Raw genomic sequence first — 14,298 nt, 5'->3', positions numbered from 1 at the left:
TCAGAGTAGTGATAATTGCAAATGTTTTTTCTTCCACTGCCTCTTTCAGTATTTCTTCCACTGGATACCTCACCATTTTATTTCATTATTTTATTCTTATTTATTGACTAGTTTAGTTTTTCCATTTTCCTGTTCTATTATAATCATAGAGCATAACTAAATTTATTATTCTTGACTTGAATGTCTAAAATTAAATATTTAATTTTTTTAATGTTTACAATGAGAGATATGCCACATGCCTAAATAGATGCAAATAGAATCACAAACTTTCATTGTTATTATTTTCATGTTTCTGTTTTGGGGCTACACCTGGCAGTGCTTTGGGCTTACTCCTGGCTCTGTGTTCGGGGATCACTCCTGGCAGGCCTTGGGGGAACCATATGTGATGCTGGGAATCAATCCAGGTTGGGCCCGTGGAAGGCAAACACCCTACCCAATGTACTATCACTTTGGCCTCAAATCATATATTTTTAGCATCTGATAAGATATAAATGTAGTAGGTTCCATATACTGCAAAATTTCTGCTTAGACAACTTTAATGACAAAAAATTAAGTTACTAATAAAATATTTTGGCAGACACAACTTAATTTTTATATACTACTTATTTTTAAATAATGAAAGAATTATAACTGATTTTCATTGAAAGCTATTTTGGAGTTTTCATGAAATTTCTACAAAATTTCATCTTACTAGATTTTATTTATCATTCTGTGCTAAATGAAACTAGATATTAATGTTATCAACTTGTGTATGTAGAATCCTGTAACTCCTATCTTTGTGCTATAATATTTATGTATTTAGAAGGATGATATGAATAATTTTATTCATCTAATATACTAAAATATCAACTTTTTTTTCTTTTTTGGGGTCACAGTCAGAGATGTTCAGGGGTTACTCCTGACTCTGCACACAAGAATTACTCCTGGTGGTGCTGGGGGGACCATATGGGATGCTGGGGATTGAACCCAGGTGGGCTGCATGCAAGGCAAATGCTCAACCTGCTGTACTATCGCTGCAGACCTGACAACTTTTTTTTCTATTTGCTTTTGGGTCACACCCAGCAATGCTCAGGGGTTACTTGTGGCTCTGCACTCAGAAATTACTCCTGGTGGTACTTGAAAGACCATATGGGATGTCGGGGATTGGACCTAGGCGGCCGCATGCAAGGTGCAAAGCAAATATCCTACCAGCTGTACTATCACTCTGGGCCCTAAAAACTCAACATAGAAATCTATGTCATAATACATGATGTCTATAGCATTTTTATGATGTGAAATTAAAAAATTCACATTATGGAAAAATGATTTGGGCTGGAGCAATAGCATAGCAATAAGGTGTTTGCCTTGCAAGCGGCCAACATGGCCGACCCAAGTTCAATTCCTCTGCCCCTCTTGGAGAGCCCGGCAAGCTACTGAGAGTATCTCAACCGCATGGCAAAGCCTGGCAGGCTACCTGTCACGTATTTGATATGCCAAACACAGTAACAATTGTCACAAACAACAGGATGACAGGGACAGTGACAGTGACAGGACAGGTCTTGAATTATTTTACTAAGACAATACTAAGTGATCATCCTATTTAGTAGACCTCACACACATTACTTTTACTCATTCTGAGTAAATTGCGACAGTAGGTAGGGGGACTACTTTATCTGTTAGATATCATGGGTGTCAAAACATGTTTCCTCTAAGGACTTTGATCACTAGCTAAAACAATGCAATGACAGATGCTCTTTTGAGAGCTAGACTGTTAGGACACAAATATTCTTTAAAGTTAGCCTATTAATACACTCATATTAGTAACACTTTCACATACTTACTGTTTAGGCCTTTTATAAAGCATGATTTTTGTGAAGGAGATTCCCTTCAACAAAGAAGTAAAAATTAAGATGAATAAAAAATAATATATCACAGAAGTTTGGGGTCACGGTCACGGTCCTCCCATTGTTCATCGATTTGCTCGAGCGGGCCCAGTAACGTCTCCGTCATGAGACTTGTTGTTACTGTGTTTGGCATATAGAATATGCCACGGGTAGCTTGCCAGGCTCTGCCGTGCGGGTAAGATACTCTCGGTAGCTTGCCAGGCTCTCCGAGAGGGGCAGAGGAATCGAACTCGGGCTGGTCATGTTGGCCGCTTGTAAGGCAAACGTCCTACCGCTGTGCTATTGCTCCAGCCAAGTTTGGGGTAAACACAATATTTTCTCTTTTGACTTCATTTTATAATCCTCTCTATTCATGAAGTTTTAATTGTTGACAGCTTACTGAAACCCTCGAATAGGAAATAGCCATTTATTAGGCCATTTTCATCATTTGTTTAACCCACAGCAGTGAGATAGGTATCTCATGCTGAGAGATCTCTCTGATCATAATAGGGCACATGGGCAACAGAAGTTTCAAGTTTACATATTCTTTTCTTCATTCATCCTATCTGATCTCTTTCTGTTCCCTGTTTTATTACATTCACACATTCACACATTCATTTCCTATTTGCTTCCCACATTAAGTATTTGATGGTTTATTTTGTGTCTTGGCATAATAGGGGTGTCTGTGTAGCTGTGATGAGAAGAGACTAACATTTAAATTGCCCAATAGGATAGAGCTGAATGCCCTCCCAATGTGGGTGGGTCTCATTCCATCAGTTGAAGACCTAAATAGAATAGAAAGACTGACCCTTTTGTGAGAAAAAAGGAACCCCTCCTGTCTTCCAGTGTTTCAAACAGAGACATTTCCTCTCTCCATTCACCACTTTCAGGCTTTACTTAAACTGTTGGCACATAGTCTAATTTTCTTTTTGGTTTTTGGGCTACATGTGCTTATGGCCTACTCCTAGCACTGTGCTTGTAGATCACTCTTGAAGGGTCTCAGGAGACTATGCAGGGTGTCCTGGACCAAATCTACCCACTGTGCCTTACCCACTGTACTATCTGTCCAGTTCCCAAATTATCTCACTTTAAACAAGTTGGGAATAACATGCAACCCACTATTTAAATTCTTTGTATGTCCTGGGATATGAAAGGGCAGCTTCTTTTGAGAAGTTGAGACATAGTACAGTGGGTAGGTTCCTTCCCTTGCACATAATTAACCTGGATTTGATCCCCAGCATCCCGTATGGTTCTCCAAGCTTGCCAGAAGTGATCCTTGAGTGTAGAGTCAGGAATAATCCCTGAGCATTGCTGGGGGCAGCACCAAAACAAAACAAAATTAAAGAAAATTTACAAAATTAAAGGTACATATTCTCTATCTTGAATTACAAATAACATTAGTAAAGATTTTAAAAATAGGCCTCGGCTGACTCTTCTATGCAAAAATAAAATACAACTAAATATTTTCAATATAGTTTTTCATCATGATAATTTTTAGAGATGGAAAAAAGTTGTGCCTATTGACCCAGGAGCAAACTCAATTTATGAAGAAATTGGGTACCACTGATGATTGTTAATGTTTGGCTTTATCAACAGCACATGAGCATGCATTTACTTTCTTTCGAGAAAAGAAGCCAACATCAAGATGTCTTAGTATATTCAGTTGTAATAACCAACACATGCTTCCCAACAAATCCGTCTGTCTGGATTGAAGATCATCGGGGATATGACTAGCCTAGAGACATGATCCAACTTCTCCAAAATCCAAAATCCTACTTGGGTTTGAATTTACCAACTCATCTTGTGAAAGAATTGACTAAGGAGAAAATGACACAAATAGTAGGAAAATGCTGATACCATTTTTTTCATTTTAAAAAAGCATCAACAGAATACTTACTGGATTCAGAAGGATGGTAAGGAAAAGTTCGCCTCCTCTGATACTTTTATCTAGTTCTTGGGGTCCTCCAGGATACTCTTTGTAGAAAATAGTGTGGGTGAACAACCCACAGGTCTGTCGAGGGAGGACCTGAGGAAAGGAAGGGAAAACAAAGCACTGACTTGACCTCTCTAAAAGTTCCCCAGAGTTGGGGCTGGAGTGATAGCACAGTGGGGTTGGGCATTTGCCTTGCACAAGCTTGGCCGGGTTCAATTCCCAGCATACCATATGGTTTCCCCAGCACCGCCAGGAGTAATTCCTGAGTGCACGAGCCAGGAGTAACCCTGTGCATCTCAGGGTGTGATTCCCACCCCCCCAAAAAATGTGTTCCCCAGAGTTTTGGACTACACAGCCTGCAAATTACCTGCTCCTTTAGAGCACATTAGTTCTCAAATCAAAATGTTATTGCCATGGAAAGTTGCGGTTGATAACATGCAAATATATAGAGTATTGTCAGATCGAAGTTACGAACATATAGATACCCACATTTTGCCTGAAACTCAATCACTGAAACAGACACAGAGAACCCTTTAGAGGTGTAGGATTCTAAGATATAGTTTTAGTCCAGAAATGACATTACCACCCAGTTCTATAAATCTTACTCACCAGCTGCACTGCACTGTCTTCCCATGGTTCATCAATTTGCTTGAGCAGGCTCCAGTAACGTCTCCATTGTGAGACTTGTTACTGTTTTTGGCATATCGAATACACCACAGGAGCTTGCCAGGCTCTGCGGTTGGGGGGGAGGGGATACTCTTGGTAGCTTGCCAGGCTCTCTGAGAGGGATGAAGGAATCAAACCCGGGTTGGCCATGTGCCAGGCAAACACCCTACCTACTGTGCCATCGAGTGTGTTAAATGTTTAAGAAACGTTTAAGAAATGTTTTAAAGGATGATTTAATTAAAAAGTAGAGAATTCAGCAGGTTACATATTCTAGAGTATTAGTCATTTCTCTTTTTGTGTGTGAAATATAGTATTAAGTTGTACTTAGTTCTTGGAATTCAAAACGATCAGTTTTCATCACTACTTTGTTTTGTTGTTTATTACATTCTGAATTTAAATTTTAATCACAGTAGTAATCACATCATCTAATGATTGCTTCTGGCATACTTTGTAGTTAATTCTGTTGTAACTCCAAATGTTCAAAAGAAAGAAAACAAATATGCAAGTTTTATCCCCAAATCTTATTTTCAATAAGTAATTATTTACTAATGGAAAAATTCACTCAATTTGTACATAGTAGCTATAATTTTATTATTCATGTGTATTTGTGATAGCTTATATTAATTTCAAGGTAAATGAATGTACGTTAACATTGGTTAAAAATGAAGTCTTTAATTTCATAGTATGTAAAATGGTAGTAAGAAACAAGTTTTTTTTAAATTACATGAGATTATAAATCACATTTTCCTTTATTTTTACCTATCCCTACTTGCATTATTAGTGGATCCTTTAAACTCTAAAGTTTTTCAACATCAGATAATATTTCTTCATATTTTAAAGTAAGTTTATACTAAGTTAAAATGAAATGCATGAAATAATTAAGTTTTTATAATTAAAGAATTGAGTACTGGTTCTCACTAAGCATGTATAAATGATAATGCTTTTTCTTTGGCTTTAAAAAGTGACAGGTAATACATAGATGGGTCGATAGACAAATAATTCTAACAAAAATATGCTTAATGAAATATTAAGAGAGAAATACATAAAGGAAGGATAAAAGATTCTAACCCCTTGCAGTAATGGAATTACCTGATGATAGGAATATGCTGGAAGTGTGTATAAACATTTTAAGATGTGCTATTTTTTAAAAAGTGAATGATACCATTTTTCTTATTTTAATAAAGAGTTATAAGTTGCTATATAAAATCCATTATATCTCATTGTCTTTTTGTAGCAACTGATACATCAGAGTACTTTTTAATTAGTCTACCTAAAAATATATTGTATAACTGTTTTAGAAGTATGTAAGGAAAAGAGCAATTAAAAAAAACCCACAACCTAGTATCTTAAGGTAGTTTTAGTATCTTAGAGTGTCTCCCCCCCAAAAAAAGAAAAAGTGAATGGGGAAGCTGAGCTCTCAGGAGCTTTTTGTTTGATTCTGTTGATAATCCAGAGGTTTGAGAAATATTTTCTTGATTGATTGACTGGAATTTTGCCTGAAATGCAATGACACCATGTAAACAAACAGACACAGAGAAACTCTTCCAAGATGTAAGATCCTAAGATACAGCTTCAATCCAGAAATGACATAAATGCTTTGTATGAAATCATTTTTAATATTTGAAGCAGAATATGTGATCTGAAGCTACTCTAGCTTTTAAGGTTAATCAATAACCAAACAATATGTTAATGTTGACAAGTCAGTCTCAAAATGCACTAGAGTTTGAGGCTTGGAGAAATGACACAGCAGGAGGGGGGCTCCCCTTACATGCCACCAACCCAGTTTCAATTCCCACCACCTTATATAGTCCGCCGAGTCTCCACAAAAGTGATCCCTGAGCTCAGAGCCAGAGGTAAGCAGGGTGGTCATCAAACCAAACCCAAACAAACAAAAAATGCACTAGAGGTTTGAGATTTTTATCTCATCTTTCTGAGTAGTAAGTTATAATGATCCCACGATGCACAGGGCAGCCAATGCTTACCATGATGCTATTGTGAATGAAGCCTTTTCTGTACCGCGCAGGTTTCAAATGAGGATATTCTTCCGTGCTGGTGACCTGAATACCCCAGACCTTCTTCCAAGCTGCATACAACTGAAGGTGAACCGGGTAGACCCCAGAGTGATGTGGTGCCACTGCATAGCCCAGGTTGGTGGGTATGCCATGTTCCTAAAAGAAAGCCAGAACAATGTCACAGGAAGTAGGATCAACTCAGTGCAGCTAAGAATATTTCCACAACTTTACTCAGGACATGCAGAATTCGATGCACTGTAGCACTGTCGTCCCATTGTTTATCGATTTGCTCGAGTGGGCACCAGTATCGTCTCCTATTGTGAGACTTGTTGTTACTGTTTTTGGCATATTGAATATGCCACAGGGATACTCTCTGTAGCTTGCCAGGCTCTCTGAGAGGGATAGAGGAATTGAACCCAGGTCAGCCACGTGAAAGGCAAAAGTCCAACCTGCTGTACTATTGCTCCAATCCAATTTGATGCAGCATATAAGAAATATATATATGAAAATAAAATAAAACAGCGTTGAAAAATTGTGTTGCAACAGCTCATCATTCAGTTCGGATGCTGTGATATGCATAGTAAATACTTGGGCATGTGGTATGTGGGTGAGATTGGTTTCGAATTTTTAATGAAAAACAGTCTTCGGGAAGGACAGAATGAGGATGTGGTCTTTGCTCAGACAGAATAAAATGTCACTTAAACAAAGGCCTACAGATGGACAGACACAGTGTGCGCACGTGTGCGTGTGTGCGCACGTGCATGCGTGTGTGTGTGTGTGTGTGTGTGTGTGCACATCTGTGTAGTGTTCAAGTGAACCAGAAAGGTAAATCTGAATGATAAAGTAGTGAGCTTTCTCTGATAACGAAGGGACTTGGAACTATTCAATATGAATAAGGAAGGCAAGGAAGATTTCTGACCATGCAGGGCCATACTCTATTTTAGGAAGAGAGATCTAGTGACAGTCTACTAAGGAGGGATGTGGGAAAACTGTGCATTACGGTAGTCATTACAAATAAGCAGCTTAGAGGAACGAGAGGCACCTAAACTAGATTACTGGTGGCTGGGTTAAAACCAGGGGATAAACTGCCGTACAAGATCCAGTGACATTTGGGTTATAGAAGGTAAAGATTAGGGTGAAGATTTGGGTGTAGAAGTGAAGATTAAGGTTTTTCTCTTGGTTTTGAACCTTAGCCATTCAATTTATTTTTATAAGGCATACACTTTAGTTCGAGAGCTTGCCTTGAGTAAACAGTCAACTCTAAAGGAAAACATATAAATTTAGAAGAAGAAAATGAAAAGAATTGTCGAAGAATGGTATTATAGTGTGAGGTGCATGATACGGATCTGCAGTTTTCTTTATATTTCTCACTTTAAATGCTTATCTCCATTATAAATACACCTTGTAGGATTGAATCTCATCAATTGAGGTTATAAATGACAATATACAGTCATATATGAAAGCTGATTGAATCAATAAACAGAACACAAAAGTGTTGACTTGACAATTGCCATTTATATTTTATATTGCATAGCATGCAGCTTAGGAAAAGAATTCAGTCTGGCATAATAAGCAAGCGGCAAACAGATTGCATATCTATAACACCTAAGTCATATGCCACTCAGCGCAGAAGATGAGTCCATAATATTTTGCAAGCCTCCATCATTCTTCCTTTCATGAGAATGACCCTCACCGTATAGCCAAATTCACCTTTCTTTCACTAAGACTCTATGTTTTCTAACATCTATTACAATAAATGACTCTGTAGAAAGACTGAATTATGAAATCAATGGCATAAAATGAGCTGAAGGCTTGTGTGAGGTCTAGAGAAAAAAATCATTTCTTGGAATGTGCAGAAGCAAAAATATTTCTTTCAGAAGCTTGATTTTTTCAGTACAAAGCTAGAAAAGACTAGTAAAAGAACTACTTGGGAGTTGTCCAAGGGGACTGGATGCTACTGTAATCCTGATCCATCACCAACAGACAATTCTTGGGGAAAGTCTTTGTTCTCTCTGCTTATTTCCACGTTGCCCAGTAAAACGTTGCAAATGTTCTTAGACTGAGTCTGGAACATAGATAAACTTCCTAATGAGAGGAATGCAGGGTGAAGTATGTTCAAACACCTCTGGCATGTTGAATTTCTGTAACTTTGGCTTAGAGAAGTACTCCTGATTTACAAAACGGGAGATTTTCAAATGCTAAATATTGAGTTTGGGAAGCATCTCATTCCTCTATTTGAAGAGTGATAAAATCAAGTGTATGAGTCAAATAGGCTGCACTAATCACCTTATTACTCCATGTTTTCTAACACCGTATACTATGTTATTCCAAATCTGGTATCAAAACTCCTAGATAAACAAGAGAATATCTGAGAAACAAAGAGATAAAAATAAAATTGTGGAGGGAATTGAAAATCCAAACAACTGTATCTCTACAGGAAAAAAATAGACATTTCATTTTTGACAGGTAGTAAAATGAATTGTAGAACTTTCATGAGAAAGCAGAAGGTAAAAAGCAATTGATTTAGTGAGTAGGAAGGAAGGGACTGTAAGAGGATTTTATTATATTTATTGATTTCTGGGGGCTCAATGTTATACTTTTCATAAGGTCATCTTATCACACTGGCAGTGGGATCTCAATCAAAATAGTAAATAATACTAGATAATTATGAGTTTATATTTTTTCAGTCTAAATGATATCAGAAAATGAAAAGTCATTGCCCTAGAAATTCTTTTCCTGTTATCAAGGGAATTTCTGAACTAGAAACCTCAATTCTTTACCTTCCAGGGTTTAAACCCTACCTTTAATGAGAGATTTGGTCAGTTAAAAAGCAAAATACATATCACATTTCCAATGATCAAAAAAAAAAATACAAAATCTGAAAGGCATGCTCCTTGTGAATATAAAGAAGTACTTGAAGCTATAAAAGTGTCATAGCTGACAGAATCAACTAATTTAAACATGGCTTTAACTTATTAAAACAGTGTCCTACAGGATCTAGGAATTATAGTATTATAATACTATGTGTTACGTCAAATATTGACAGGGGAGTTTAAAGTGTTGTATTTCTCTCAGATAGGATAAAATTCCTATTGAACTGAGAAATGAAGTCATGTGTAGTATATTAGAATATACTTTTAAAAGGGGTACTGTTTTTCAATGCTTTATAAATAAATGTAACAGTATATATAGACATATACATTTAAACTGTATTTCGCCTTATTAGTACAATAGCACTGTAGCACTGTCCTCTTGTTCATCGATTTGCTTGAGCGGGCCCAGTAACATCTCCATTGTAAGACTTGTTGTTACTGTGTTTGGCATATTGAATACATCACAGGTAACTTGCCAGACTTTGCACTGCGGGCGAAATACTCTCCATAGCTTGCTGGGCTCTCTGAGAGGGGTGGAGGAATCGAACCCTGCTCAGCCGGACCAGCGGCTTGCAAGGCAAACACCCTACCGCTGTGCTATCATTTCCATAGCACAGCGGTAGGGTGTTTGCCTTGCACGTGACTGGCATGGCCGACCCGAGTTTGATTCCTCCGCCCCTCTCGTAGAACCCGGCAAGCTACCGAGAGTATCTCGCCCGCATGGCAAAGCCTGGCAAGCTACCCATGGTGTATTCGATATGCCAAACACAGTAACAACAAGTATCAAAATGGAGATATTACTGGGCCCACTCGAGCAAATCGATGAACAACGGGAGGACGGTGCTACAGTGCTACTGTTTTTTAAAATACAAAATCAAGCGGAGTTGAGGAGATAGTACAGCAAGTATAATCATCTTGCACACAACCAAACGGTTCCATCCTTGTCTCCTCATACTGTTCCCTGATTCCTGCCAGGCGTGAGCCCTGGGTTGAGAGTCAGGAATAAATGCTGAGCACTGCCAGGTGTGGTCCAAAGAATAAAACAAAAGAATAGAATAACATTATATTATAGAATAGAATAACAAATATAACATATTTAACATTAGAGCATTAATAGTAGCTGACATTCTGTTTAATTTTTCTTTGGTTATTCTTAATGATCGGATCTTCTTACAGTTAATGTGGGTCTGATATGTAAAAGTGTTTTTACTTTCTTAATTACTGTGATTCTTCTGGCTACTTTCTGAGGTGGCCTGGCTACTATCACCAAAAATAAAAACTGAGGCTCGCTAGAGAGAAAAATTTTTGCTCCTAGTAACCAGTGTCAGAATTCTCATGATACAAAACTATGAACTGGCATTTATAGATTTTTGCATTTGCATTTGGACTATGTTGTTTCAACCCTCTCAGGAAATGACTGGAAGTACTTTATGAAAATGGAAAATTTTAATGGATAGGGATTGCTCACTTCTAATCCTTATCTACGTTACTTGGAGAAGTTATCAATCAAGGCCCCCATATTTCCCAAAGTCCTATGCAGCAATCCTGTCCATGCACTAGAAATCCCCAAAAAAGATTTCAGAGGGCAGTTGGTGGCAGTTGCTAAGGCTTGGCATCTCCTGTTGCCTGTCACTGGCATATAATTATGATCTTGGAAACAGGAGGCTTTTCTGAAGCAATCTTTGGTGCCCCCTTTCACAGTAGCTGTGAGACTGATTGTTTTGCCTGAACTCCAGTGGTAGCTTCCGTAGGCCATTCCCTAAGGGAGTCAGGACTCTCTGGCTCTGTGGGCCGCTGAAGGGAAGAACTGACTCGAATCTGCTCTCTCAGCCCTTCTCAAGTGTTTGGAAGCACTTAAGTTGCTGAGTTTAAAACTCTCCCTGTTTAAAATAACTCCCAATGGCTTGTTTCCAGCATGCAAGCTTGACCAATATGGATGATCTTTGTCCTTTTCGAATAAGCATAAAAGGCTTAAGAGTTTCAGTGGACAGATCAGTGGTTTATACTAGAAAGATGGAGGCAGCAAAATAAGTGCCTCAAATTTCTTCCAGAAAATTCCATGATATCTGAAAAATACCTAGTTATCAAGCCTATCATATCAGATCTCTGAATGCTTGATCTTTTAAGCAGTCAATATCTAGCGTCATAGAGAAAACTATTTCAAAAACAAAACAACACATGTGGAGACTGAAAATCATCATCTAAAGAACTTTGTCTTTACAGATGCGAAGTCAAAACAAAAAAAATTCTGAGGCCTTGAGACAGTTCAATGTCTGGAGCATATGCATGAAGCTCTGAATTCTGTCTACAATGCCCCTGCTCCCTACAACTGCCAAATATAGTCTTAGCACAGTCGATATTCACCCACCCTACCACCACCAAAGAAACCTAAGAAATTAAGAAATTCAGCTAGAAACCGAAAACTTTATATCTTCTGCGTGTTTTATTACTACTTAGGAAAATACTATTCACTACAGTAAGATCTAAGCTCTTTATAAGCATGGCTATGAACACTAATGATTCTTCCTCCAATGAAAGGCTACTCTGAAATAGTACTGGCTTTCTAATACGACTAATTTCTCCATCCTGCTATTCTATAGGGCTCAGAATGCAACTTCAGTGAACATCCCTGCTCACTTGCTTTCAGGGAGTTTGGTCATTGGAGTATTCTTATAAGATCTCAGAGGGAGGAAATGGTCATCTTAACTGTTATTATGTAAAGTAATCTTGTGTAAACCAAAGCAAGGTCATTTTGTATTATTTCATGCCTCCAATCAAAGTGTAAAGCAACTGTCCAAGTGTTGTCTTTCAAAGCTTGGGATTTCACTGTCTACCCCAAAATGATTCTAATCTAAGGAAACATTAATTCCAGGATGTACTCAAATTCCCCCTATATCTTACTTATACTACAGCTCCTACCGCAATTATTTTATCAAATTTTGTTTGGTTTCATTTTTATATTTCTTTTTGGGGGAGAGTGGACAGAGATTCCCCAGCAGAAACTGTACATGCCAGACATGCGCCGCAGCCCTCAGCTAATTAAGTGATAGATGCTGGTAAATCAGGTTGGAGTGATAGTGGGTAGGGAGTTTGCCTTGTATGCAGCCGACCCAGGTTCGATTCTTCCACCCCTCTCGGAGAGCTGGCAAGATACTGAGAATATCCTGCCCACATGGCAGAGCCTGGCAAGCTACCCATGACGTATTCGAAATGCCAAAAACAGTAACAGCAAGTCTCACAATGGAGACATTACTGGTGCCCGCTCAAGCAAATCAATGAACAAGGGAGGACTGTGCTACAGTGCTACATGCTGGTAAATCAGTTTTTCATATATATATATATATATATATATATATATATATATATATGTTACAAAGCATAAGGAACACAAGGCGGAAAGGAGAAATATGGAAATATGGAAGCTGGAAATAATTGTGTTCATGGATGTACAACAACCATGCCCCGATTGCCCATGAAGAGTTTGTAGAAGCCTGAAGAATGGAGGAAAGTCTTGAAACAGAGAAGATAAAAGCAAGACAAATGATGTTGTCCTTCTTATTGTTTTAACCTTTTAATTGAATCACTGTGAGGGAGACTCTTAGAAAGCTGTTCATGATTAGATTTCAGTTATACAGTATTCCAACACCCATTCCTACACCAGTGTACATTTTCCAGTACCAGTGTCCACAGGTTCCCTCCCATCACCCCCAAATTCCACCCCTACCTAACTGTATGGAAGGTGATTTTCTTAAGTCTCTCTCTCTCTCTCTCTCTCTCTGTCTCTCTCTCTCTCTTTCTCTCTCTGTTTCTCTCTCTCTCCTTTTGGGCATTGTGGTTTGCAATATTGATACTAAAAGGTTCTTAAGAATATCCCTTACCTAATTTTAACCCTCAAATCTTGTCCAGGGTGATCATTCCCAGCTGTTATTGTCACACTGGTCTCTTCTCTATCTTACCTACCCTCAGCCTCTCAAACACTAGTGGTTAGATCCAACCATTGACCAGTCCTCCTAACCCCCATTTTCCCTGGCCATGGATATTACTCTTTTAATAAATAATATTTTACATCCCACAAATGAATGCAGCCATTCTATATCTGTCCCTCTCCTAGCTTTTTTCACTCAGCATGATACTCACTATGTCCATCCATTTATAGACAAATTTCATGACTGCATTTTTCCTAACAGATGTATAGTATTTCATTGTGTAGACGTGCCATAGTTTCTTTACTTATTTGTCTGTTCTTGTGCTGCCTTTCTTATTATGATCATATGTTAACACTACAGGAGATATTACTTGTGAGGCCAACACTTAAGGAAGATATTATATTCCCATTAGTTAGCAATGTGCCTGCTCTGTTGTTGATGTTTAATAAAAATCTTACAAAAATAATTGAAGAAAATTTTATTCAATAAATTTACACAAAGTAAAGTAAGTAAAGTAAAGGCCCTCCTGTTGATCATTGATTTGCTCGAGCGGGCCCAGTAACGTCTCCATTGGAGACTTTGTTGTTACTGTGTTTGGCATATCAAATACATCACGGGTCGCTTGCCAGGCTCTGCTGTGCGGGCGAGATACTCTCGGTAGCTTGCCGGGCTCTCCGAGAGGGGCGGAGGAATCGAACTCAGGTCGGCCATGTTGGCTGCGTGCAAGGCAAATACCTACCGCTGTGCTATACACAAATTGCTATAAATAGAAAATAAATGATACATTACTTAGCTGAATTACTGGAAAAAAAAGATGATGTACTAAACAGTTGTCTGATCTTTAAATATTGATTTGTCTTCCTAAATATACAACTAGAAGGAGACATTTTGGTAAATAACATAGAAGTCATTATCTATTTTTCCTTTTAATGGGAACTTGGAATCATATTGTCAACTTGGAGGATGATCCTAGGATCATTGATTTTCCACTGTGTTTTAGGAACTGAAATCGCTTTCTGTTTTCAT

The 14,298-nt window shown here is 38.2% G+C and overlaps 1 protein-coding gene across 1 annotated transcript in view; it reads right to left on the bottom strand.

Moving 5' to 3' along the window:
- The window catches only part of NDST4 (N-deacetylase and N-sulfotransferase 4), a 244,223-nt gene that overhangs the window by 112,614 nt on the left and 117,311 nt on the right, over positions 1-14,298 (bottom strand). The window contains exons 4-5 of the mRNA XM_056116854.1: positions 6,444-6,629; positions 3,760-3,888 (exon numbers count right to left, since the gene is read on the bottom strand). Of these exons, the coding sequence (XP_055972829.1) occupies positions 3,760-3,888; positions 6,444-6,629 (315 nt within the window). The remainder of the gene's footprint in view (positions 1-3,759; positions 3,889-6,443; positions 6,630-14,298) is intronic.

This window comes from Sorex fumeus, unplaced genomic scaffold, assembly GCF_029834395.1.
Source record: "Sorex fumeus unplaced genomic scaffold, SorFum_2.1 ptg000033l, whole genome shotgun sequence".
Taxonomy (NCBI): Eukaryota; Metazoa; Chordata; class Mammalia; order Eulipotyphla; family Soricidae; genus Sorex; species Sorex fumeus.
This window is presented reverse-complemented; position numbering and strand designations above follow the sequence as displayed.